Genomic DNA, 26,752 nt, shown 5'->3' on the forward strand with positions numbered 1-26,752 from the left:
CTAAGAGAACCCGATTAGTATCACAGCAGATGATACAACTAAACAGAATGACAGATGATTTACATGAACACAATGAGATAACATGAAAGAGAATGAATGGCATCAACTAGAGATGAAGGATATAAAACTTAGTGCAATTGTTTAATAGGATCCGCAAAATTGTCACCAATTACATACGAGATTAGTCCATAATTAGGTAGCTTAGCACTTGACATGGCTCATCTCCTATAAGCAGAAACATAGACTAGGTAATAAGCCGATGCTTGTGTTGGACTGAAAAACTACCTTATCTATAACAAAAGAGGAAGTAGTTGATGACATTTATACAACCGGAACTTGTTTCATCTTGTAGATAATCCTGCTCAGGTGACAAATAGAAATCTCATGTCTGCCTCGGTTAATTTCCCAAGGGCCTCTGATGAACCACCTACAGTCCTGCAAGACAAAGTCTGTTGATGAGAGGGAAAATTATGGATGGATGACATATTCTAAACGGTAGACAACTCACACTTACCCTTCAAAAACGAGTTCCTTCTTTTCTTGCAGCTTCAGAATCCTCTCCTCAATTGTATTCTCAATAACAAATCTCACGATTCTGAAAATATGAAGACAAAGTAAGATTCAATGAAGAAAGAAGTAATCTAATAAGAACTTAGGATATTGGAGTAGTGAACAAAAGGCAGCACCTAATTGGTTTATACTGCCCAATCCGGTGGATTCTATCTTGTGCTTGCCGCTCCACAGCTGGGTTCCACCACGGATCCATCAAGAAGACCTAGACACAGGTGCAGCACATGAAGCATATCAAAACTTGAAACTAGCAAGTAATTACGTTCAGGTATCCACCATAAAAACGCTAAAAGGTGTTCTTTTGCACTATGTCATTTAATAAGAGCTAAGGAATGACCGAGTTAAAAACCGAAACCAAACCACTAAAAGATAAGTATGTTAATGCAGCAGAAGGGCATCGTTGGTAAAATCTTGAAAATGGAAAGGAATGAAGCTTTAAAAAAAAGGTTCATATACTTCTCATATGTAAATCTTTTTCTCAATACAAAAATCAGCCAATAGTCTGAAACATGAATTCCCTACTGCAGAAGAGAACTTTCCTTGAAATTCTGATATGAAGCCTAAGGAAATTTAAATAAACTTTTTTCTTTATTGAAAAATGAAAAACTGAATTAATATCTAAACACAGGTAAACAAGCATGGTTCATTGATGCGAATTGAGCCTGAAAAAAATAGATAAAAATCAACAAGATTCAGAAAGTAATTACTCACATGTGAAGCAACAGTAAGATTCAAAGCAACACCCCCGGCTTTCAAACTCATGAGGAAAATCCTACAATCCGGGTCCTCAGTAAACCGCTTGATAGCAGCATCTCTTGCAGACATGGACATGCTTCCAACTAATTGCACACAATCTATACCAGACTGCAACAGGTTCAATGCATTACTTTGTCTACTTCCATAAAGAGAAATTTTTTTTTTTTTTTTTTGTAAGTAATAATCTTTATTGAATATGAAGAAACTAGGCAATGCCCAAGTATACAGGAAGTATACAAAGTGAGACACCTAGTTACATTCTAGTGGGCTATAAGGAAAATAGAAACTCATGAACCTTCCCGCCCTTTAGAACAATAGCAGAAAACCATTGAAAGAGAGAACAACAAAAAGTTCCAGATTGCCCCCACTCCATGCTCCTTATCATTAAAGCACCTCTCATTCCTTTCCGACCATGAACACCACATTAAGCACAAAGGTATCATCCGCCACACTGCTGTCAGTTGAGCACTGTTGTGAGATCTATTCCAGCATGCAAGTACCTCCACCACACTCCTAGGCATAACCCAGCTCAGCCCAGCTCTACTAAAGATTCCGGCCCATAACTCCCGAGCCACCTCACAATGTAAAAGCAAGTGATCTATCGATTCCCCACTCTTTTTGCACATATAGCATCACTCCATGACAACCATACCTCGCTTTCTAAGGTTATCAATTGTTAAAATCTTCCCATGAGCGGCTGTCCAAATAAAGAAAGCAACTTTAGAAGGTACAAACACCTTTCATATACTCTTCCACGAAAAGAAAGTAGGCTGTAGGATTGTCAAGGCCTTATAAAAAGATTTAACAATAAACTTTTTACTCCCCGTGTGTGTCCACAACATACGGTCACCCCCATTGATGCCTAGATTTACTGAATACAAATAACTGTAAAAATCTACCAGCTCTTCAAGTTCCCAATCCTGAGCATTTCTTGTAAAAGTGATATTCCAAGTTACCGTCCCATTGGCACGACATAATATTTCTGAAATTGATGCCTGCTGGTTTCCAGCCAAGTTAAATACTGCTGGAAATATAGTACAAAGAAAACTCCCCCCACTCCATGCATCTAACCAAAAGCGGGTTCGTGCTCCATCACTCACCTCAAACTTTAGATGTTTTTCAAAATCACCCCATCCCTTTCTTATGAACTTCCACAGGCTTACTCCATATGAACCCCTACCCTCTAAAGAACACCATTCCCCCCACGCAAAACCATACTTTTGATCAATGACCTCCATCCACAGCAAGTTCCCTTCCAATTGGTATCTCCACAACCACTTCCCTAATAATGCCTTGTTAAACACACTCAAATTTGGCACCCCTAACCCCCCATTCACAGTTGGCCAGATCACCCTTTGCCAACTCACAAGGTGAAATTTAAATTCCTCCCCCATGCCCTCCCACAAGAAGGCTCTGAACAACTTCTCTATCAAGTTTGCCACCTTCACTGGTAAAGGGAACAGGGAAAGATAGTAAGTGGGGAGATTGGACAGTGTGCTTTTAATGAGAGTTAATCTTCCCCACTTTTGATAGCTATAATCACTTCCAACCCATCCCAAATGCTCATTGCTTTATAAAGTGCCCCCAAGGGAAGTCCTAAGTATTTTAAAGGGAGGCAATTTTACAACCCAATAGCTCCGCTAAAGAGGCTATATTGCTCGCATCCCCCACCGGGACCAACTCCAACTTCTCCAAGTTCACCTTGAGCCTCGATATAGATTCAAAACACAACAACAACACCCTTAGGGTTCGAATCTGGCCACTAGCTGCATTACAAAGAATGAGGGTATCATCTGCAAAAAGTAAATGAGAAATGGTGCTAACATTACTGTTGCTACCCACTGAGAAACTAGCGAGAAAGCCCCCCCTTACAGCAGCCTCTGCCATGCGACTCAAAGCCTCCATCACAATAACAAATAGAAAAGGGGATAGCAGGTCTCCTAGTCTCAACCCCCTAGAAGACTGGAAGAAGCCACATGATCTTCTATTCACTAGAACTGAAAACCAAGCTGTTAATACACAATGCTTGATCCATTCACACCACTTATCTCCAAAACCACATCTTCTAAGCATATAGAAAAGAAAATCCCAGCTCACATGGTCATTAGTTTTTTCCATGTCTAGCTTGCAAAGGACCCCCATAATGCCTTCTCTTAATCGATTGTCCAAACACTCATTTGCTATCAAGACTGAGTCTAAAATTTGCTGAACCCGAATGAAAGCATTTTGAGGTTTGGATATGAGACTATCCATCACCACGCTCATGCGCTTAGCTAACACCTTAGAGATGATTTTGTAAATCCCGCCTACCAAACTGATAGGCCGGAAATCTTTCAAGTCATTGGCACCCACTATCTTCGGAATGAGAGCAATTAATGTAGCGCTTAGTGACTTTTCAAACTTATCACTAGTATGAAAATCATGTAAAATCTTCATTACTTCCTCCTTTACCATATCCCAACATTCTTGAAAGAAAGCCATGGAAAAACCATCCGGTCCCGGGGCTTTGTCTTTACACATACCTTTCACCACAAGATGCACTTCCTCTTCCTCAAACGGCCTCTCCAACCATCCTGTTACCTCCGAACCCATCTGTTCAAAACTTAAACCATCAAGTTTGGGGCACCAATCTACTTTTTCAGCAAGGAGTTCCTCATAATACTGCACTATGGTCTTGAATTTCTTCAGTAGAATGCAACAACTGTGAGCCGGCATGGAGGACTTCAATAGCATTGTTGCGCCTATGTGAATTGGCCACCTTGTGAAAGAACTTGGTGCACTTGTCCCCCTCCTTCCAAAGCGTCCTAGATTTTTACCTCCAAGATATCTCTTCCATCAACAAAACTTTCTCAATTTCAATCACAACCGCGTTCTTCCTTGACAAAGAAGCCTCATTAACATCCCCTTCCTCCAAAGCATGCAGCTCTTCCCATAGGACATTTTTCTGCACTTCTGTATATATAAAAACTTCTATATTCTACTTTTTTACATCAATCTTAAGAGCTTTAAGTTTACCTGCCACAATGAAGCTAGGATTACCATCAAAAGAGTAGCCATCCCACCAAGTCCTTACCTTCTCCACAAATCCTTCAACTTCCAGCCACATATTCTCAAATTTGAATGAACGCCTAACCCCCATGAATGCCACCACAGTCAAGCAAAATTGGAAAATGATCAGAACACACCCGTGGCAACCTTTTCTGGCATAGATCAGGGAAACGCGTCTCCTAAGAAGAAGAGACTAAAAATCTATCCACTTGGGACCCCCCTCGACAATTGGACCAAGTATATGTCCTCCCTTGCAATGCAAGTCCACAGATTCAAATCAAAAATCAGCTCTGAAAATGCTTCCATTGTGCCTGTCGACATGGATGCCCCCTCCCTTTCACTAGGGAACCTAAGTATATTAAAATCTCCACAAAAGACCCAAGGTAAGTTCCACACAGAATGTAAACCCACCAGTTCCTCCCACAACAAGCTTCTCTCTCTATCTGCATTGGGCCGATACAAGTTCGCTAGAGCCCACGTCCACCCATCCTCTAAATTCTTAAAAGATACTGCCACTAAAAACATCCCGATACATTCCTCTACCATCTCCACCACTTGCTTATCCCACAATACCAACACACCTCCCGAAGCCCCTGATGAAGCAACACCACCCCACAAAGGAGCAGCTCCACAAACTACAAATTATGTGTTTGTCAATACTATACAACTTGGTCTCTTGAAGGCAAACAATGTCGACCTTCCAAATACGGTGAAGAGATCTAATGCGAAGGTGCTTATTCACGTCATTAATCCCCCTTACATTCCACGAAAGGATTTTAGGCATTAATAAAAGACGCTGGCCCCCTTCCCTTCATCCTCTCTCCCCCCACACTTCCTTATTATCATAGTTAATAGAACTCGAGGCGTTTCAACTCCTAGTCTTGTTTCACAACTAATTTCATAACTGTAGTTCTCCCTGCCTCCATCGCAATTAGAAGAGCCTTGAACTGATCTTCAAACCCAGGACACGAAATCCCCACACATTCATGAAGTTTCTCACCTTCTTTTAGCACCTAGTCTGAAGAAAATCTGAACACCGGCTTTGGAGATAGAGTACATTGCGGGATAAGGCTATCCATATCTCCCTCAGCCCCACTAGTCTCAATATCCTTCAACTCAACCTCCTCCATACCTTCTGCTAATGTCCCATTGTCCCCCTCTGGTTCCCCTTCTAATACTAGCAGGCATATCTCCTTATTACTGTCCCCCTCCACTTCAGACTTATTCACCTCCCCTTCCCGTGCTTCGAAGATGCCCTCAGCTGCTTCCTGTACTTCAAAGATGACCATCAGCATCATCTGTGCATATGCTGGCGACCCATGTTGAGAGATGGACTCGCCATTTGGTTCCGTATCTTCCTCCAAGAGAGATAGTGAAACCGAGTTAGTGGTTTGTGCCTCTTTACCTATGCCGGCCTCACAGAACCCCTGTATTGGCATCAACGAAGCCCCAGCAGCCTCCGTCGCACATTTCTGGGCAGAATCCGAGAGCCTTAAACCAGGCGCGCCGTTGTGGATGCATCGAGAGCTGTCTTCATGCTCTGTTGTGAGCACCACCAACACCGTGCTGTCCTCTAAGGGTGGCGAAGTCACCTGATGCCTTGCCGGCGACGATGGCTTAGGCCCGCAGACCGATGGGCCTGGGTCTTCAGATAAGCCACAAATCTCTATATCTACCATGCCCTTTCCATGGATAAGCCAGGCCTCATTTTAGGCCACTGGGCCCTTTCGCTTCCCCATTAATTCCGGTTCATTTGGCTTGTCCTAGCCCTGGCCCATTCCACTCAAGCCCACATCCAATACCTTCTGTTTCAAAACACACCGTTTCAGCCACTGCATTTTAAAACTCAACTCTCCCATCTGCTTTTCAATATCAATCAAAGTCTCCAACCAGTTTTCCTCTTTCAAGTCAACATCTCCTCTACCATCCTCCTCACCATACTGCACCCCTTCCAAAAGAGTTCTCATCTCTAGCCTGAACAGACCTGCCACCTCTGGCTTTTTTGGGTCTTGAGGCCCCTCAATCCAACCTTGGAGTGCCTCCCTATACGACGGAAGCGGCATAGTAGGTAGCGGTGGAATGGGCTTCCATATGTGGTTGTCTATGTTCTTTCCTCCCAAAACATATCCCCGAAAGTCCACCCTACCCCATCCCTTCTTCTGGAATCACTAGCATCCCATGTCTCTTCACTTGACCGAACTCCGATATGGAAAAGAACCTCCCATAGAAGTTGCTCTGCCGCTGCACCACCAACATCTAGGCCCCATTTCTTTTCGTTCTAAAAAACTCAAACGAGCCCCCATTTACTACACCTTCTTTCACCATGTTTGCTAGCCATCCCAATGAGTCTTGATCCATGGAGATGTATTTCACCGCACGGCAGCTACTTTCCGAGATTCTCCACCACCTATCATTGACCTTCTTAAACTCAAAGCATTTTTGTTCGATGATAACATTTCTGACTAACTCCATCTCAACGCCACAAGGATATGAAAAGAACAGATAACAAAGCACCGAGGAAAAAGGTTTGAGTATAGAAAACTAAAAAGGGATTCTGAGACACACTAAGATGTCCTAAACTTCAATATGGATAATAATACACCAATGGATCATCTCCGGCGAGAAGCGCCAGAGATGAGTGAAAGGGAAAAAAGGGTTGTACGGAGAGAAAACGTAGGACTCTGGTATTGTATAAACGTTAAAAGGAAAGATGAATAATCCATAAACAGAAAAATAAAAGATTGAAATGCACATTTTAAATTACCTTGTGGAGGGAATAATTGATGAGATCCAAGAATGATGTGAACTGGCTGAAAACAATTCCTTTTGCAGAACCATCCCTTTCAACCATGAACCTAATTTCTTCCCTCTAGAACCATTTAAACTCAGTCAACAGCAAGTGTGAAAAAAGTAATATCAATTGCAATAGACATACACACCAGAAAACGCATAGGCAAATCAACAAAAATATAAAATGACCAATTATGAAAGTATAAAACCCTTGCAAAGTAAAGACACTCAGAAATGGTAAACAGGTAAACATGTACAGAATTATCAAATGATCAATTAATTGTTTAGCAGTATGGCAAGTGAAAAAATATAAAACCGTTGCAATAGACATACACTCAAAAAGCATAGAAGCAAACCAACATAAAATATTGATTTGTTTTGGCGAAAAAATTATATCAATTTTTTTGGAAGGGATATTTACTAGAGATGAAAACAGTTTTTGATGACCACAAATAAAAAAAGGATCTTGGAAAGGTACAGAAATTAATGGTTTAGCAATCCTGGAAGTTCGATTAGGCAATCCCCTAGAAAAAAGAATCTTGCAACTTAAAAACTGAGAAACCTGAAACTTTAGCTTCAACATGTCCTTTGTCGTTTAACACCTTTTTTTTTTCATTTTTAAATAATAATTCCTTATTTATTTCTGAAAATGAAAAGGCACTAAATAAGATAAAATATATGTTAGGTGACATAATGAATAACAACTTGCTCTCTTGAATGATTCTTTCTTCACATTTGCTTTGCTATTTGAAATGTAATTTGAGAACATCAACTGCTATGACGTTTGAATGAGATTTTCTTGCAAGTCTACTAGGATATGTAGAAGGGTTTCTTAATTTAGAAGAATGAGCATAAATAAAAGCACTTTAGCAATTGCCTTCGTAGACCTCTGTGTTCTCTATATTCATATAAAAAATGACAAGACATCATAAGCTAGCAAAATCATGTCAAGAAATATCATATATGTGATAATTCTTTAAGCAAATACTTAAAAAAATAATTTTTTAAGCAAATATCACAAGATATGTGATTTGCCCATAGGGTTTTTCTTTTTCTTTTTCAAAATGCATAAAACTATCCACAGTGTAATCTGAACAGAGAAAAAGGAAAAGAGCATGTATTATGTAACAAGTTCATTGACAGGTACCAATGCCTCCATTTTTGTGCTTGTCTGAAAATCATCAAGTTGTATTCTGTTTAGAATGCTTGAGGATCTGAACCCCTTAATGGTAGTTTTAGCAGCCTGATCTCCATCATCCACATTTCTAGTTAAATCGACCGTAAGTAATTTTGAACATGAAGGGCAAGAGGTTTGTCCCAAGGAAGCACAGAAATCAATCAGACAAGCCTTACAGAAAACATGCTCACAAGCAGTGACCTGTAACAATAAGGAAAAGCTTTTAGGTAGAAAACCAACCAAGGACCAGGTGTTAATCTACTTACACAAAACAAATCAAGGCAGGGGGCATCTACAAAGCAAATGCACTACTTCAGGATAAAAGAACACATATTTGTACTTGGTAATTCACCATCCAATAACAAGGTGTTATTTATTATGTCACTGTCACCAAACATGCAATTCAAAGGTTTTTATTTCTTCTCCAGAAAAGTAACAAAATTCATAGGTAAACTAGATTGTGCATTTGGGAAAAATGCAGCACTTATTATTTGTATTAACTTAATTGGAATTTATTTATTCCGTCTCTTCCCTCAAGAATTTAATTAAAAAGTTATATGCCCATATTTTAAAGTAGGTAGGTTTTTTTTTTTTTTTTTTTTGGGGGGGGGGGGGGGGGGGGGGTGAATTATATCTGAGAAGAAAAATAAACTGTAACCAAGGAGATAATTTACCACATTATCTTCAGCTGGGTGATGACAGATGCCACACACTCGTTCAGTATTGTCATTATTCGCCATGTTTCCACTTCTTAGTGCAGCAGTTCTAGAATATACCACTAGGTAAGGATGATCAACAGCCTGTGATTTTGCACAAAAATTAAATTAGAGACATTAGCAGATGAGATTAGTCCACAACACATTATCTTTTTTAATATGTAAGATAATGTTATTATAAGTGCAAAAGGGACACAACCCAAATACACAGAAAGTATACAATAGGAAAAATCCAACTAGCAAGATGAAGAAAAAGAGCGTTCATCAAGCAAAGGGCAGAGATAAACATCAATTTCATTCTAGCAGCGACTTAAGACCAAGTATGAGTAATGACAATATGAAGAACATATCTTTCATGCATAACCATAGTAGCAAGTTATATGGACTAGAATCATAGGCCATATACTATATGGTTTAGCCAAATTATTTAAAGGATTGAAGCCATCCCTAGCAAGACCGAGCCAAACGTTATGAGGATCTCCAACAAACCAGGGATGATCTCTATCAAATTTCTGCCACATCTCAGAGTCGGCAGGATGTCTCAAAGTGTTATCATCTCCTGACCTTTCTGTTTGATGCCACCTCATGCTTTTTGCTATTTTCTTGGACATAAATAATCTCTTCAACCTTGATTTCAGTGGAAAAAACCACAATACCTTATGAGGTACTGGTTGTTGCCTACGTGACATAGACACCCACTTGGATGAACCACACTTTGGGCATGCTTGCTTGTTGGCATTTTCCTTCCAATATAGTATGCAATCATTTGGACATGCATGTATTTTGATATATTTAAACCCCAAACCCCACTCTAAGGACCGTGCCTCATTAAATAAGTTAGGTAAGAGTGTATCAGGAAAAGCAATCTTCAAAAGTTTAATAAGCATGTCAAATGACTTTACATTCCAGCCACCAACTGTTTTGATGTGCAGTAACTACACAATGAATGATTGTTTTGAAAACATTGTGCAACCGAGATAAAATGGATAATGAGCATCTTCCAATAGTTTTTCAAAAGTGTTTGGTTCCGAGCGCAGTTGGTTCAGAAAATCAGTATGTGTATCCATCTCTTCATCAACTCCCACGATGGTAGTAGCATGAATATCATCTAACATCTCATGGATGTCATCAATGTAACCATCATCACCATTGTGAAGATTTTCCCCTTAGTCTCTAGAGCATATTCATTAAAATTCATCAATTCTTGCTCCCCATGAAATATCCATTTTGTGTAAGTTAGATCCATCCTTGTAATGAATAAATGTCCTTCAACCTCATTGATAGGAAGGAACAATAGAAGAATGAATACCATTGTGCACCGCCATCCATATATTTTTTTTAATAAGTAAACAATTGTATTAATAAAATAAGCATAGCCCAAGTACACAAGATGGTATACAAGAGGAAACGCCCATCTAGGCTGAAGAAAAACTGCCATCCAAATATAAAGTTAAACATAATGGCCCTTAAATCTAACAAAAGCCCCTCACGATCTTCACAAGAACCAAGCAAAATTGTTCACATCAAGCATAACGAGACCATCCTCCAAACCCCTAAGTTGCTTGGGCACCTTGGGGGACTTTGCCAGCATGCCATCAAATTTACAACCTGCTGGGGCATGACCCTTGCAATCTCAAAAGTACAAAATATCATTGTCCATGGATCCAGTGCCACCTAACAGCGTAGCAGAAAGATGATCAACACTTCCTCCACTCTGCTTACACATGACCACCAGTCCATTACTACAGCTTTCCTCTTTTTTGATAAGTAGAGAGGGTGCAACTCGATGACTTCCAAGGAGGTCACCCATCCTAGTAAAGCATTCTTCTTTCTCAAGTTATCCACCGTTAAGAATTACCCTGATGCTTCCAACCAAAAAAGGAATGTTATGAGGGCGCCTTAGTTCTCCAAATATTCTTCCAAGGAAGCCGGAGGGCCATCTTGGAGGAAGAGTCAGTGGTAGAAAGACTTGATCTCAAAGGTCTCTCTTTTGGAAGCAATACAGTATATTTTAGCAGCCCAACCACTTCTCAGTCTAAGAGAACACAGACAATTGAAGAAGGAAGAGATCATCCCAACCTCCTAAGCATGCACATCTATAATGAAAGTAATATTCCATTAAACTCTATTCTCATATTTGTAAAAGTTATGCCATCAACATCTCATTACTGCAAGAAATGCTAAACGATGCCAGGAAATCTGTCTTCAATTAGCTAATCTGCAAACAATAAATGGTGCCAGAACATGAACATAGACCCATGTGTCAGCACTCCTAGGAAAGTGGCATTGGGCTAAGCCTCGACACGACCATTGACATGCCTTGACAGCCCCACTGACGAGCCACAGGCATGCCATGACATGCCCATGCCAGCAGCACGGCCAGCATGACAGCAAGGCTGTTGGCCCAGCCAGTGCGCAGCAGCACACTAGCAAGGTTAGTAACCAGGCAAGCGTGCATCAGCACGCGCAGGCCAAGCCTGGCCATGCGCACAACCCACCAGCCATGCAACCACACGGGAGCACCAGCCATGCGCATAGTAGCCCTAGCCATGCACCAAGCCAAGCACCACGGCAGCAACACCCATGGCCCATGCCATGGGATATTTGAGCCAAGCCATGGGCCTAGGCTAGCCGTGGGCCACTATGGGTCCCACGGCTAACTCTAGCATTATTATTCATTATTTCATTTATTTTAAGTCTTTTATTATTATTTCATTTATTTTAAGCCTTATTATTTATGGGACCTACTAGGGTTTCCACTTTGTAATCCTATAAGTATAACCCTTAGCATATCATTTTGCATCTTTTAGCATGTTTCCTTGGTGGACAGATTATTGTCTAGGAGATCTCTTTTCGGTACTTGGCATTTGGGCTATTTGGGTGCAATTTGTGAATATCAAATAGAGGATCTTCACCTTGCCATTTGTGAATAGATGATGATTCATTTATCTGTCATATGACAAGTTTCTTTTCACAATTCCATTGTTGAACTTTTACTTATTTTGTTATTTTCTTTTTGCTTTCATCATCTTTGCAAATCCATTGTTCTTCACGCCAATTTCATTCCATCATTCATCCATTGGTTCATTCATCCATACAACACACTAGATCTACCATTCCAAGAAGATCTAGCCGTGTTGCCCATTACCATTCACTTTCCATATATTTTTCTACCCACCAAACACTATTTTAGCCTCCATACTTCCATATTCCATCATAGATCTACTCCATAAAGCCATAAAACCCTAGATCTAGTGCCTCCATGGCCTTGGCTGAATTCCCTAGATCCCATTAGGATTTCCTATATTTTAGGAAACCCTAACCCTAGCCTCCACTAATTCCTATATCTTAGGAATTCTTCTAAAACCCTACCATTCCTACCCTAGCCATACCCCCATAAACCCTAAGGTGATCCTGCACTTTTGGATATCATCTCATCCATCACCCTAGCCTCACTTCCACAAGCACCGAATATCCTAAGTGGCACCAACCCCAATCATCCAACCCTAAATTTCTCTAAGTGGTGCCAACATCAAGAGAGGTCATCCAAACCGTCCACATTGCACCATTGCTCATAATCATTCCATTGATTTATCAATCCACAATCACCATTCAATCCATTATTATTCACCAAACACCATTGCTCAAGATCCATACTCAAGTAAAGACAAGCAAGAAGACAAGGCACTTCGGTCATCTTAAGGAGAAGCAGAGCTAGAAGATCCTAATGTTTAGGGACTGGACCAAGGTCCCTAACACCATGTCCCACCTCAAATTTAACACGTGAGAAATCCGCATCTGCATTATTTTCCACCCCCAACCGAAAGACCTGCTAATCTCATTGGTACATCCTCCCAAATACTAATATAATACCTTCTACCAAAACTCTCGACAATGCCCCTCTTTGTGGCATGCCATAACCATTTGTCCAATAGAGCTTTAAAGACCAATAATAGGTTTTATACTCCAAACCACTTGAAGAATCAGAATGCAAATGCCAACCCACTTAATGAGGTGCTTCACTTCCTCAACACTCCCACCCCACAAGAAATAACATTGACATTTCTCAAGGCAATGGGCTGCATCGATAGGAATGAGGAAGAGAGCCAAGGAATATGTAGCCAAATTGGAGGGAGTACTTGCAATCAGAGTGATCAACTTGCCCAGTGTTAGTAAATGCGTGCTTAAGTGGAATGCAACAAGATTGACGCTACGCTAACCAAAAACAAAGCCCGTTTACAAAAGTGCACTTCTTGGCGCTTTTGGCGTTTGCTTAAAGAGCAAAAAAAGCACATCTTGGTAATTTCTTTGAAGAAAATGTAATATATCAATTCAGGACCCAAAAAATCATGTACAAAAAATTCTCTTAAGTATATTAGTTGATATTGAATATCATTTATGTTCCACTGTACCATATGTTGACATGTGATGTGTATGCTTTGAACCTGAAATAATGGTCCGTCTTTCTAGATGGATTGATGTTTGATTTCTTATGTTAGCATAAGTCAGTACATATGGTTATTAAGCTTTTCTGGTCATGGTCTTTTTGGTAGATTTTAATTCAACTACGCACTTCAATTGGTTATGGCTACCCAGTATCATAGATGTGTTTATTTAGTAAAGCACAAGAGAGTTATATAGATTGACATGTTTAAATTTTACGTAATTAGGTGACTACTTGATTGTCCTTTTAAATATTACTCTAATATAAATTAAGTTAATATTTAAATATGTGACCATCTTGCCTTTTAAGCCTTTTTTTATTGCTTTTTATGTAATATTTGTTAACATACCTAATTTAGAAAATGTGCACCTTGCACGTAGGCTGACAGCGTTTGCACTTAAATATGTCTTGCACTTTAACCAACACTAGACTGCCCTTAGATAAATAGTCACTTCCACCCAGCTAACCGGCATTCCATTTTCTCAATAAGGCCATACCAAATGAATTTTTCCTTGAATGGAAAAGGGAAGATCCACATACTTCATAGGAAGAGACGACACCCTAAATCCCAATATTGGTCTGCAGCATCTTACCAGCATTTTACTTCTATAATTTAAATCTTAAGCAGCTGAATGCAGAAGCAAACACCAGCCTTCCTTGACTGACTTCCACCAAGTCAGTCAAGGAAGGCTGGTGTTTGCTGTCAAGTAAATATAATTTTACTTGACTGTCGGTTGGTGGCATGTCTGACTTCCACCAAGTCAGAAGTTCAAAGGTTGGTAGAGATGAGAAGAAAATGAGGAATGTAGGATGCAAACCAGTCTTTAAGAATAAGATAGACGGGTAGAACTCTAAATTTGGTCAGTCAAGTCTATTCATCAAAGATTCTGAAAGAACTTTCTTAATCAGGAACCAAGTTCATGTTCTGATAAATAGTTCCCAAATGAAAAGGCTACACATGATTAATGCAAGGCCCTCACTTTGTATATTTCTAACTACAGCATGCATACTTTAAAAAGGGAACCAAACCGCTACTCTTGCTTTATAGTACAGTTGTCATTTACCTGCCGCAAGCGTGTGAGAAGGTCAAATATGTGAGCATAGTTATTCATCACAGTTCCTGACTGAACATATCTGTAAAGAACCAAGCAAATTGATACAAAGACACCGAATTAATTTTATACAATTGATAAGATAATAATTTGCCTAGGTGTATGGGCACAAGCACATTTAGAAAAAGTACAATCATTGAATGGAAAAAAAAAAATTGGATATAACTTTTTCCATTTAAAATTAAAGGAATTTCAAGAAAATAAAAACTCACTCAACAATTTTTGTCTTGCGAAATTTGTGAAATAAAAATATAACAAAAAGAAAAGAAAAGAACAAAACAGGATTCTAAATCCCCCCCACAACCAAAAAAAAAAAAAAAAAAAAACAATAAAAGGAGATAAAACAAGGAACCTATTGCAGCAAAATCTTGAACTTTCAGAAAAATTAAACCTGAACCTTAAGCATCTAGACTGACGAGAAATGATGTTAATAACAAATGCATAAAAATGTGAAATCCAAGATTGAAACACAAAGAATAAGAGATTGAGGGTGATGTACGTATTGAACTGCGCCTGACTGTCATTGTACAATGATTCGTAATAATCTTGTTCTTTGATGTCGAGGGTATCCCGCCTCAATGAAACCTGCACAAAAACTAGGGAAGCATTATACCCAGAAGGGAAAAAGGAGAGGGTGTTAGCCATAAAGCAAATAAAACTTACAATTCTAGGAGGAAGTGCGAGATCAGAGGCCCTGCCTTTTTTCGTGCGTCTTAGCACTATGGTCTTTAAAATTTTGTATTTGAGCAAAGTCATGGCTCTTCGTCCCTCAACACTATTTCCATATGTTTGTATTGGTGTAGCAACATACTAAAAAGAATCAAGGATTAAATGGTTTGTCAGCAATGTGAAAAACAGATACCCCGTAAGCAACAAAAAAAAAAATAATAATAATAATAAGAGCAATAATTTTCAGTACTCGCCTTATTCCACCAACAAAAATGTCTCACAGAACTATGAGGACAGTTGGAACATTCTTTTGAAGAACTGCATGAAGCCATCAGACTCACTAAGATATGAATAAAAACTACACCAAAATTTAACAAAAAGTATTTCAAGTGATGATTGGAGAATGGAGAATAAAGCACACAAGAAAAAGATAAACTAAGTATAAGAGAACTAAAATCTTTTTTTATTAACATCCACCAATTCTTAAAGCCATTTCCTTGTTACCACGCAACAAGTATGATGTGCTACAACATTTCCTTACTGTGAACTTGGAAAGTAGAAAGAGGAAAAACAAACAGAACACGTCATTTGAGCAAGATATGAGATCTATAGCATTTTTCATTTTAAACCAATCACAGGCCTCATATTATGCAAAATGAGAAGATCTGAAAATGTCCCAGAAACCTCCCAATGGAAAGAAGTTTTCAGTAGAAGAAAAATAAAGGCATACTAGTACTAATTGTATGTCAAACTAGTACTAGTGAATCAAATTATACTCTACCATCAAATGTACACAATTAGTTCATATTTGTAAACAAGTCATAAACAATCCTGAATCTCAAAGCATACCTATGATCAAGTGTTCTGCAATCACAGTCCTTACACAAGTAGAAAGAATATGGTATTATTCTCAGGAAGCGAACCTGTGTAATTAGCGTTGCAACCATATCAGTTTACCAGAGACAGTTGCCTGATTGTAGCAATTTTCTCAAACATGCATTCAACTTACCAAAGAGTAAAGTTCTCCAACACGGTTCTGAAGTGGAGTGCCACTTAAGGCCCATTTGTATGAAGACTCTAAAGCAAGAACAGCTTTTGCAGTATTACAATGTCTAGCTTTTATATAATGTGCCTATTTGAAATAGAAAAGCTATAAGCATTTTTAGAACGAAGAACTACTTCTGGAAAGCATAGGCCCAGGTTACAAAATAACTTTTGAAATCTTTTGTTATACAAAAGGACCACAAACACTCTATAGAGATCCATGGATGCAAATAAATAAAAGAACAACAAGAAAATAAACAAGACATTGGATTTGGCATGCAAGCAATACAGGGAAAAAGCATTTTCAAATTGTTATTAGAATGTGATCAGATTTACTCTTTTTCTTTTGTAGATATGGTTTGACAAAGAACATGTTCAAAAGGAAGAAACAGCTTCTACTTGAGCATAAGGGACACATTTTTCCACGGGGCAGGCAGATTATCTTGGAATCACAACCAGCAGTGGTTGGACGCAACATCCAACCACAACACAAAAAGATGATTTTGGGCGAAGGCCCATTCCAAGCTGAAAAGGCTTCCGTGAAAAAGCGGCACCAGAGTGTCTACCAAATCACTTTATTTTTGGTTGATATTTATTTGACCACATTGTCTAACAGAACAGAGTTCAACAAAATAAGAATCCAATTTCACAACAAGAGAAAAAAATAACCAATCAAAATAAATTAACAAATAAAATTCAATAATTTATAAGCATAAGCTTTTAAGCACTTAGGCATTTGAACTGTTTAACATATATCGGGTTTACAACCCCTAGGGGTTGGCTCAAGTGGTTAAGGCCTTGGACCTCTGAGGGTATGCTCCCCCCAAGTCTAAGGTTCAAATCCCTTGGGGTGCAAACAATCTCGAGGGGCCATCAGATTGAGGGATTTTTCTCTTGAATTACCCAAGGTGCAATTGCAGGAAACTCCTTACCGAGGGCCTGTGCATCTCCGGGATTAGTTGAAACACTATTCTCGGACACCCGATGCCAATTAAAAAAAGTATAAATATATCTGGTTTACAATATTCCCAATCAAAAGATATTGTCTAGCCATGTAAGTATTTATGTCAATAACATTCATATTCAGGTCATATTATGTCACACCATACGTAGATGTGACATAATATATACCTGGTTTACGAAATATCAAATCAAAGATATTGTCTAGCCATGCAGGTACTCATATCGATAATATTTATATTCAGGTCATATTATGTTGTATCATACGTAGATTTCATGTCAAACCTGGAAAAATACACCTACCCCTCCCCCACCCCCGCCCAAGAAAAACAGAAACAAATCTTCTAACATGAAATCATGAAACTCTGATAATCTGAGTGCAAAATTCCCCAGTTAAAACATAGTCTATGGTTATAATCCTAGGGAATAAATTTTCGTCTCAATACCAAGGGTTCAAGCATGTCAAACCTTTTATGTAGTTTTAACCAGTTACAAAATATTATTATGAAATTTGAGAATTCAGAATCACTATACCGACCACACCTGGCTCATTAAAATGAGCCATCCATGCATAAAGGTACCAATCCCTATCATTGATTGTGAATGTGTAACTAGATGCTTGTTCACACGCACAAATACACACACACACACACACACACACACACACACACACACACACAAAGGCCATAAGCAAATTCAAATGAAAGCAAGAAGAATGAAAATTCCCTATCTCTTGTATTGCATCCTGTATACTTGGGCTTTGCCTATTCGTATTAATATTACCGTTTACCTATCAAAAAAAAAAAAAAAATTCCTATTGCAAATAATTTATGCAAACTTACCTCATCCAGAATTACTCGTTCCCACCTTATAGCATGCAGAAATGATTTTCCTCTGGGAGAACCATCTACACCTGCTGAATGTTCGTTTCCAAATCTAATTCCCCCCTTATCCTTTTCTTTGTTGTTCTTGTATGGTGTCTTTTTACGAGCTCCCTTCCTTTTCTTGCCATCATATTCATTCATCTTGTCTTCAGCAGGTTCTGTTTCCTGATTTGAAATCACAGTTTTGCTTTTTTTCCTTGCTTGTTTAGACTGCTTCTCTGTTCTAATAGCATCAGGCCCGCAAAAATATTTCAAGTGAATTGACAGCTTACTATCATAAAATGCCTTGCCACAGTAAGGGCACTTTTTCTTGGGTGGCATCACATACTTTCTGTATTCAGCCTCAACAATAGAATACGTTGTAATTACAAAATCATATTCTCCAAAATGTTTCGAATTCTTCCCTCTATTAGCCCCATGATAAACAAGCACCTTGGTGCTCCTCTCTGAAGTAAACCTATCAATCTCACTCACCCATTGGCTCACAGCAACCACAGGACAAACCACAAGAGTAGCTTTAATACCAGCCAAGTCTTTGGATGGGCCCTGTAATACAGAGGATTCATCCGGTTCACAAATCATCTTCTGAGTTCCCCGTTGGGCAAGGACAAGTGCAATTGCTTGAATGGTCTTCCCCATTCCCATCTCATCTGCAAGAATTCCCCCTCTAGTTGGAGATTTTTCCTGCTTCAAAGCCCAGGCCAACCATTCCTTTTGGTACCTTAGCAAAGGCATGATCAATTCCAATGGAGCCTCAGAAGTTTCAGCAATTATTTCATTCTGATTATCCAAACAAGCTTCATCCAAATTTTCATCGATCCATCTCTGATGCTCTTCTTCCCACTGATTCCACAATAATCTTGGCTTTGGGACCCTATTTTTTGTTGTTTTTTTATGCATTTTCTTCTTGCTCAGCCCTATGAAATCAATTTCAACTGCTTTTTGCTGAGAAGATCGGTTTCCGCCTATAGGTCCACAATGCATTGCATTATCTTCGCAACCCGATTCTCCATACTCCACCATACTCTCTACCCCACTTGGTTCTCCATGCTCCACTATTTTCCGTCCAGCCTTCCTCATTGTCAAATCCTCATTGTAACTCTCATAATCATAACCATCATCTTCCCAATCATGAACCTTGATTGTACTTTTTGGTTTCTTGTTCAAATCCAAATCCATTCTCCCTCCATTCTCTTCATCTACATTTATATACCATTATTTGTCACTTACATATAATTTAAAGCTAAAACCAACTACATCACATTTTGCAGACTTGTCTGTTTCAAGTGAAAATAGATCATCAAGAACACTTTCCCAGAATTTTTACTTTGTATATAAGCTCCAAGTACCCCATTATATTTCTCCAGCAAACATTTTCCCCAAGAGTTTTTAAAACAAATTCGATAGTTGCAATAAAATACAAAAAAGTTTTAATAGAAGATTTATCTGGAATCACAACAATAACAAAGAAGGAAAAAAATCCAAAAGTACCTTCTTCGCTGGTATCCGATAGCACATAAACTTCTGAATCGGAGCCTGCTTCATTCGAGCTATCGTCACTTAGTTGTTGCACCTCCACATTGCTTGATTCTAATTTAGACATTATAACTTAAACTTAATAAGAGTGTCAAGCATTATTAAAGCCAATTCTGCAACTTTATCCAGTTCCATATCAATCCAAAAGCTAGAGTTCGAGGTTTTACTTCCTTTTCCTTTCCTACGTTACTGTAAGCACATAGAGCTACAATGTTAATAAATAAATAAACAGCAAGGAAACTGAATAGACTCTTCTTTGTAATACCGATTAATCCAAACGCTAGTCTATAAATTTATTTTACTATATATACATATAATATTTGGCATTTTACAGTAGGCAAACAGTCTTATTTCGAGAGGGAAAAGAAATTACTTTTTTTAAAAAAAAAAAAAAGGAAACAACGCATGCTTAAATCTTTACCAATTTTTTCCCACACATTTTCAGTAACCCCTCGATGATAAAAAGAAAAAAAAAATTATAAAAATTAAAAACAAGAAAATCGAGTTCGAGAGTTTACCATCTATCGGATGGCTAGAGATTCGCCTACGAGAACGAAGCTCCATTGCCTATTCACCAAACCAACCTCCAAAAATAAAAAGAACCCAATAAACTTTAGGGTTTGTTTAGGTTATCGCGAAACCCTTTCGCGGTTTGATGAAGGAAAAGAAGGCGGCCTTACCGTGCCGGCCAGAGATAGAGAGAGAGAGAGAGGGAGAGAGAGAGAGAGAGAGCGCGCGTGGGGAATTCCACACGACTCCACGATGAGAAAGCGCTCTTTATATAGTGGCGAAGCGGCGGGAAGTCGATCTCAGCTCTCTTTTAGAACACCGGGATTGTATATTGTGTATAACTTTAAGGAGGAATTTGTAAATGTGATCGTATCAACGCTGTTAAAGTTTTGACTGAAGTGGGCCCTACAAGGAATTCAAGCTTTTTAACGGTTTAGATTGCACGATATATGCAAACGGCCGTGGAGGCCAATGCAGGTTTTCTCCTTTTGTACCTCGTTTTAAAAGCTAATACCGTTTGCTACTTTTATTTTTTTTTTACTTCTAATTTAGAAAATAATTTGAGTTTTGAATCATTTAATATTTATCTTGCTTGGATTCTTTTTTGTTCTCAATCGGGATTAAATACTTTAATAAAATGTTTCATCGAAAAAATAGAATTATAACTAATTATGATAAATCTTTAGACTATATCTAACGTTATTCTATAAAAATAGAGGTTACTTACCATACAAAAAAATCTCACAACAGAATTCCTCCAATTGACTTGATAATTGTCACGCCATCACAAACATTATTTTCCTCTTTCTTAAATTTTGTTGTCCCCATCATTCCCCCCACTTTCCTTGCTTTCCCAAATCTAAGGGACATGATTGTCAATAGCTTCGACTTCGTTGTCGTCAGTTATAGTCCCCAACGTTGTTGCCTCTCCTTGATGTCGCCACCTCTCGCTAATAGTTACACATTTCTCGCAATCTCTCTTTTTGTATTTCTATTCCAATGGCTTAGGTCTAGTGGATTTGAGAAAAGGGAGAGGGGGAGAGAGATGAAAAACACAAAAAAATGAGGAAAAAAAAATTATGATGGCATGACACTATGCAACATTAGTTTTTTAGATTCCTTTGTATCTCTAACAAATTTTATAAAGAGTAATGCTACATACAGTTGTGGAATTGCAAACGCCGTGCAATCGCTTTGAAAAAGAGTGGAGTCCACGATTAAAAAGTTAGTTTTTTTTCATGTGGGTCCCATATTAATTTATTTTTTTCAAAATGACTGCACGCCGCTTGCACAACCACGACTGCAAATATCATTTCTCTTTTATAAAAATGTTAGCGGCCATCTTGACAGATGTTTTTCATAATCTGTACCTTCGATTACAATTGACATCAGTCATTAAAAATAGTAATAAAAGAAATTTCAATTATGTCCATAAAGAATGTCATGAAAAGAAAATTAATTTCGTTTGGTTACATAATATAGATAAGATGTATTGTTAAAAGTTAAATAAAATATTATTATAATATAATTTTTTAATATTAATTTTAGAGAAATGATGTTTACAGTCATGGTTATGCAAGCGGCGTGCAGTCGCTTTGAAAAAAATAAATTAATATAAGATCCACATGAAAAAAAAAAACTAAATTTTTAATCGTAGACCTTACTTTTTTTCAAAGTAATTGCGCATCGTTTGTAATTTTACGACTATATGTAGCATTGCTGTTAATTTTATTTTAAGATTTGAAAAAATTAAATTATTTATTATATTTTATATAAAAATTTAAAAAATTTATAATAATTATATAAAATAAAATAATTTAATTTTTATTAATCAAACCAGCATTAAATTTTGCCTACAACGGTGACTTGTGGCATGGAACAATGAACAATGCCTTCACAATTTTGAAATCCAATCTGCATACATCATTTCTGAGTCCACCCACCGGTCTACCACTCGGTCCCAGCGCTCTATTGACACTCTGAAATTGCTCTGTAGTTACCAATTATGAGGGTAGAAAGAGTAAGGTAATGTATGATTAAATAGTTTAAATGACATAAGGATAAATATTTTTTTTTAATTTAAATAAAATATTATTATAATATAAAATTTTTAATATTAATTTTTTTAAAATTTTAAAAAAGTTAAATTATTGATTAAATTTTGTGTAGAAATTTATAACAATTGTAATAATTATATAAAATAAGATGAATTGAGATGAAATAATTTAAATTTATAAACCAGTTAAGTTATGTAACATTAATTTTCTTGTGGATGGGTAAATAAATAATCTATATGAAAAATAAATCAATAATGGTCATTGTTAAAGTTGGATCAAAATCCTAACATGCGAGTTTTAAATAAAAACAGACACCGATTGAGTCGTACAATATTCATTTATGTCTATGTAAACTTTTCAAACAATATTGGATACTCACTGTTGTATGGTTGGATCAAGATCCCTTCGAGTTCGAATGCAAATCTAAAAGCTTCAAGTGAAAGAGAAATAAACATATATAGTGAGTCCTACTTAATTTATTTATATCGGTGTAAACTTTTCATACAACATTAAATATTCAATAAATTTTTTAGAAATTCATTTTATGTGTGAGAAAGTGTATTTCTTTCTCTCATATAAAATTATTAGTATTTTTTCTAGCTATCATGGTGGTACATGGTCTTGTTAAATGTAGCCAATAATTAGAAAATTGACTTGTTTGACTTGATGATATCCATTCTCAAAAAAGATATGGAATGAGAATGAAAACCTTAATGATTTTGACAACCATGTTACTTCTGGTAAGCCAAGAGAAAAAAGAGTGTCAAGTCACTATCTACAAGAGGAAACTGCAACTCATATGACTACGAGACTTTCATTACAACTACTCAGGAAAAATCATATGAAAATTGTCCCAAACCAAATCATTATGGAACAACATTTGCAGTAGTTTGACAGTGGCCACAATTTCACATATTAAGATGGTGATATTGTTAAAAAGATAACTCGAAAACGAGAGTTCCAGTTTTATAAATTTGTTCAAATATGCAAAAGTACATATCTAGAGGTATGATGAGTTTTAACTCTCAATGACCACCGCCGCCACTGCCACTACCAGACCCACTTCCAGATCCGTGGCCTACACCACCACCAATTCCAATGCCAATGCCAATACCAATTCCAATGCATCCTCTATGGCCACCACCATGACCACTTCATGCACCCACCCCTATGCCTCCTCCAGAACCACCACCACCACCTCCAAGACCCCCACCTGCACCAATCCCACCGCCATGACCTGACCCTCCACCTATACCACTACCAGCTCCACCTCCTAAACCTCCACTTGCACCAAACCCACCCCCATGGCTAGATCCTCTGCCTACACCGCCACCTCCACCTCCACCGCCTACACCACCTCCAGCTCCAAAGCCTCTACCGTGTCCAAAACCCCCAACAACTCCACCACCACCACCTCCACCACCGCCCCCAATTCCTCCTCCAGTTCCACCACCATGACCCAAACCACCTCCAACACCACCACCTCCTACACCCCCTCCAATACCACCACCATGACCTACACCACCTCCAACACCTCCACCACCACCTAAACCTCCTCCTCCTCCAACACCTCCCCCAATGCCACCACCTCTTCCACCACCGTGACCACCTCCTAGCCCTCCTCCACGACCACCCCACCTACCACCACATCGTTGTTGGCTCCCAAATCGACAATCATCATCATGGTACCTAGTTTTGTCAAGCTTGTCATCTCCAAGACTGATTGCACTCACATGAAGGACAATGCACATGAGAAGAAGACTCAGAGGGAGCCATTTCGAAGAGACATCCATGGCTGCTTTGATATTGCAGCTCACTTAGTTTGGTAGCCTTTTGTATGGAAGCTATTCTTATATAGGCTTCACCTACCAGCCAATGCTATCGCAGCTCAATTAAACAGCACTCGTTGATGGTTGCATTATGGTCATGGGATGCATTGGAACAGTTGGAGGCTGGCTAGAACATTAAATGAGAAAATGGAATTCAATGAAGACTCAAATATATAGATAGTTGTGTGGGACTGGCTAAAGCCCAAAGGCTAAATCAGTAAGTCAGTAACATATTCTTCTACTAAAAATGCAAGTCCTGACGCTTTAGCATACTGCACAATTCAAGCATTATTCTCTCATGTAATTCTTGGTAGCACGAGGAGGCAGAAAGGGAATTAACAAAAGTGCACAAATTAGCAACGATAAGATTAATTTGTTGCATCTTTTAATAAAAATAGCTTAAATCTGGTTGAACCAATTAGGAAATTAATGCATAAAGAAAAGCAATAAAATAGTTACAAATAGGGATTGATGATCAATTAATCTTCAATGTACTACTGTTACTTACCACTTGAAAATCAAATGTATAAACTACTCTTTTGAAATTTCAATCTTTACAGTTATGCAGATTAGAGTAAAACATATTACTTACTCCTTGTGCATTGGTAGATGCAGCATTGATTCCTTTCTAATACAAAATTAATTATCAACAATATATACCTCTATGTATATGCATGCTATTCGGTTTGATAATTGCTGAATCTCTACATTATATAATTTTCAAAGCACAAAGGTTTGGTTTCTGTTTATGAAACTAAATTAATAAAAGTAATGTTATATTCAGTCTTAGCATTTGCAAGTTTTACACATTTCCTTTAAAAAAAAGTGAAGTCCATCATTAAAAAAGTAATTTTTTCCTGCAGATTTCATGTTTACTCACTTTTTTTAAAAGAAGTGTGTGGAGCTTGCACACCCTAAGACTATAAATATTATTTTGCAATTAATAACTATATCAATCAAATGATGAATAGTGCTATAAAATCACATTCATCATATAAATAGTACGTTTTCGTCAGAAATAATCATTTTGGTCATAAAAATCCATTTCTCTTGTAGTATTTCTTATTTGTGTTGTTATTAAATAGAAATATTTAATTAAATATCACTTTTCATTAATTGTTTTAAGTTTATAAAATAAATAATAATATATACAATTAAATTAGAAATGAAAAATGATATATTTAATTAAGGTTATAATAATTGTAGTTAAAATAAGTTATATTTTAATTATCCCATTATAATGGCTTCCTTCCAACTCGCATGGTCCTCGGGCATGCAAGTCGTAAGTACTTATTTCACGATGAATGCTAAAATATCAAATACATATGACAAGAAATATGAAAAGAATCTATATCATGGTCATAACTTTCAACATCATCCACATGTAAAATTACTTACAAATTTACAAGACATGCAGTACCAACGGAGCTAATTGTGATGATTTTGTGGGTTCAAGTTCAACCTGCCATGGATAACAAGCCATGATGATGATCATCATATATATAACATGGCAAAGAATGATCATGAATCCAACTAGACCATACCGATAAAGACTCAATACAAAACAACATACCTTAAGATTGTATGTCTTGGATGTCCTGATGGTGATAATCAACTTATTAATTCTAAATGTTGGGATCTTTCAAATTATGTAAGAAATATATACTATGATAGGCTTTAAATGAGGTATACAATAATTTCATTTCATTTCTTCACAAGTACAAAGCCACTACAAGATCATCAAATTGATCATGATCAGTACAACATTTGACTCTCAGAATAAGTACAGAAGGAACAGCAGAAAAGAAAAGAGGAAAAAGCATGCAAACAAACAAACATTACACAAGAGAATCTTGATTAATTAACTTTTCCTTGTATGATAAGTTGATAACTATTGGCTTTTCCGATTAGAACTGTTTCACATACAGTTTAAAGTTACAGATATTATGATGACAATGATGCAAGAATTGCATGCAACTTAATAAACTCATTCAACTATTGCAAAAACTGGTTAAGGTGTTTTAGGTTTCAACGTCCACCACCACCACTGCTGAATCCCTGGCCTGCACCAACACCAACACCAGTTCCAACTCCAATGCCAATGCCAATTCCAACTCCAAATCCTCCACCACGGCCTCCGCTGCCACCTTCTCCTGCACCACCACCACCTCCAACACCTCTGCCTACACCAAACCCACCACCTTGACCTGATCCTCCACCTACACCACCACCACCTCCTCCTCCTCCAAAACTGCTAATAGCTCCACCTCCCACACCACCACCTACACCAAACCCACCCTCATGGTTGGATCCTCCACCTACACCTCCTCCTCCTCCCCCCCCCCCCCCCCCCCCCTTCTCTCTACCTTCACCTCCACCACCTAAACCTCCCCCAGCTCCAAAACCTCCACCCTGACCTAAACCACCACCTCCTCCCCCTCCACCAAAGCCAGCACCGCCTACACCCCCTCCTGCTCCCCCTCCAACACCGCCCCCAACCCCAGAACCACCACCAAGACCTCCCCCCACCACCTCCAACACCCCCACCTGATCCAACACCACCTAAACCTCCTCTTCCACCGGCACCTCCCCCAATGCCACCACCTCTACCTCTATTCCTCCTTCACGACCACACCCATTGCCACCACAT

The 26,752-nt window shown here is 38.2% G+C and overlaps 3 protein-coding genes across 3 annotated transcripts; all 3 read right to left on the reverse strand.

The window, feature by feature from the left end:
- Window positions 1-78: 78 nt before the first annotated feature.
- LOC122303798 (ATP-dependent helicase rhp16) lies at window positions 79-20,469 on the reverse strand. The gene is made up of 16 exons (XM_043115761.1): window positions 20,225-20,469; window positions 19,662-19,760; window positions 18,129-19,369; window positions 16,292-16,414; window positions 16,132-16,205; window positions 15,537-15,600; window positions 15,277-15,423; window positions 15,113-15,198; window positions 14,566-14,635; window positions 9,016-9,141; window positions 8,312-8,542; window positions 7,139-7,243; window positions 1,282-1,434; window positions 687-775; window positions 515-595; window positions 79-435 (listed from the first exon to the last, which is right to left on the reverse strand). Exons 1-16 carry the CDS (start codon window positions 20,268-20,270, stop codon window positions 363-365), a joined length of 2,808 nt encoding a protein of 935 aa, XP_042971695.1. The 5' UTR covers window positions 20,271-20,469; the 3' UTR covers window positions 79-362.
- Window positions 20,470-23,200: 2,731 nt separating this feature from the next.
- LOC122304612 (glycine-rich cell wall structural protein 1-like) lies at window positions 23,201-24,066 on the reverse strand. The gene has a single exon (XM_043116870.1). It carries the CDS (start codon window positions 24,064-24,066, stop codon window positions 23,428-23,430), a length of 639 nt encoding a protein of 212 aa, XP_042972804.1. The 3' UTR covers window positions 23,201-23,427.
- A 2,064-nt stretch (window positions 24,067-26,130) lies between these two features.
- LOC122304613 (glycine-rich cell wall structural protein 1-like) lies at window positions 26,131-26,752 on the reverse strand. Its single transcript, XM_043116871.1, has 3 exons — window positions 26,738-26,752; window positions 26,469-26,649; window positions 26,131-26,384 (listed from the first exon to the last, which is right to left on the reverse strand). Exons 1-3 carry the CDS (start codon window positions 26,750-26,752, stop codon window positions 26,131-26,133), a joined length of 450 nt encoding a protein of 149 aa, XP_042972805.1.

This window comes from Carya illinoinensis, chromosome 3, assembly GCF_018687715.1.
Source record: "Carya illinoinensis cultivar Pawnee chromosome 3, C.illinoinensisPawnee_v1, whole genome shotgun sequence".
Taxonomy (NCBI): domain Eukaryota; kingdom Viridiplantae; phylum Streptophyta; class Magnoliopsida; order Fagales; family Juglandaceae; genus Carya; species Carya illinoinensis.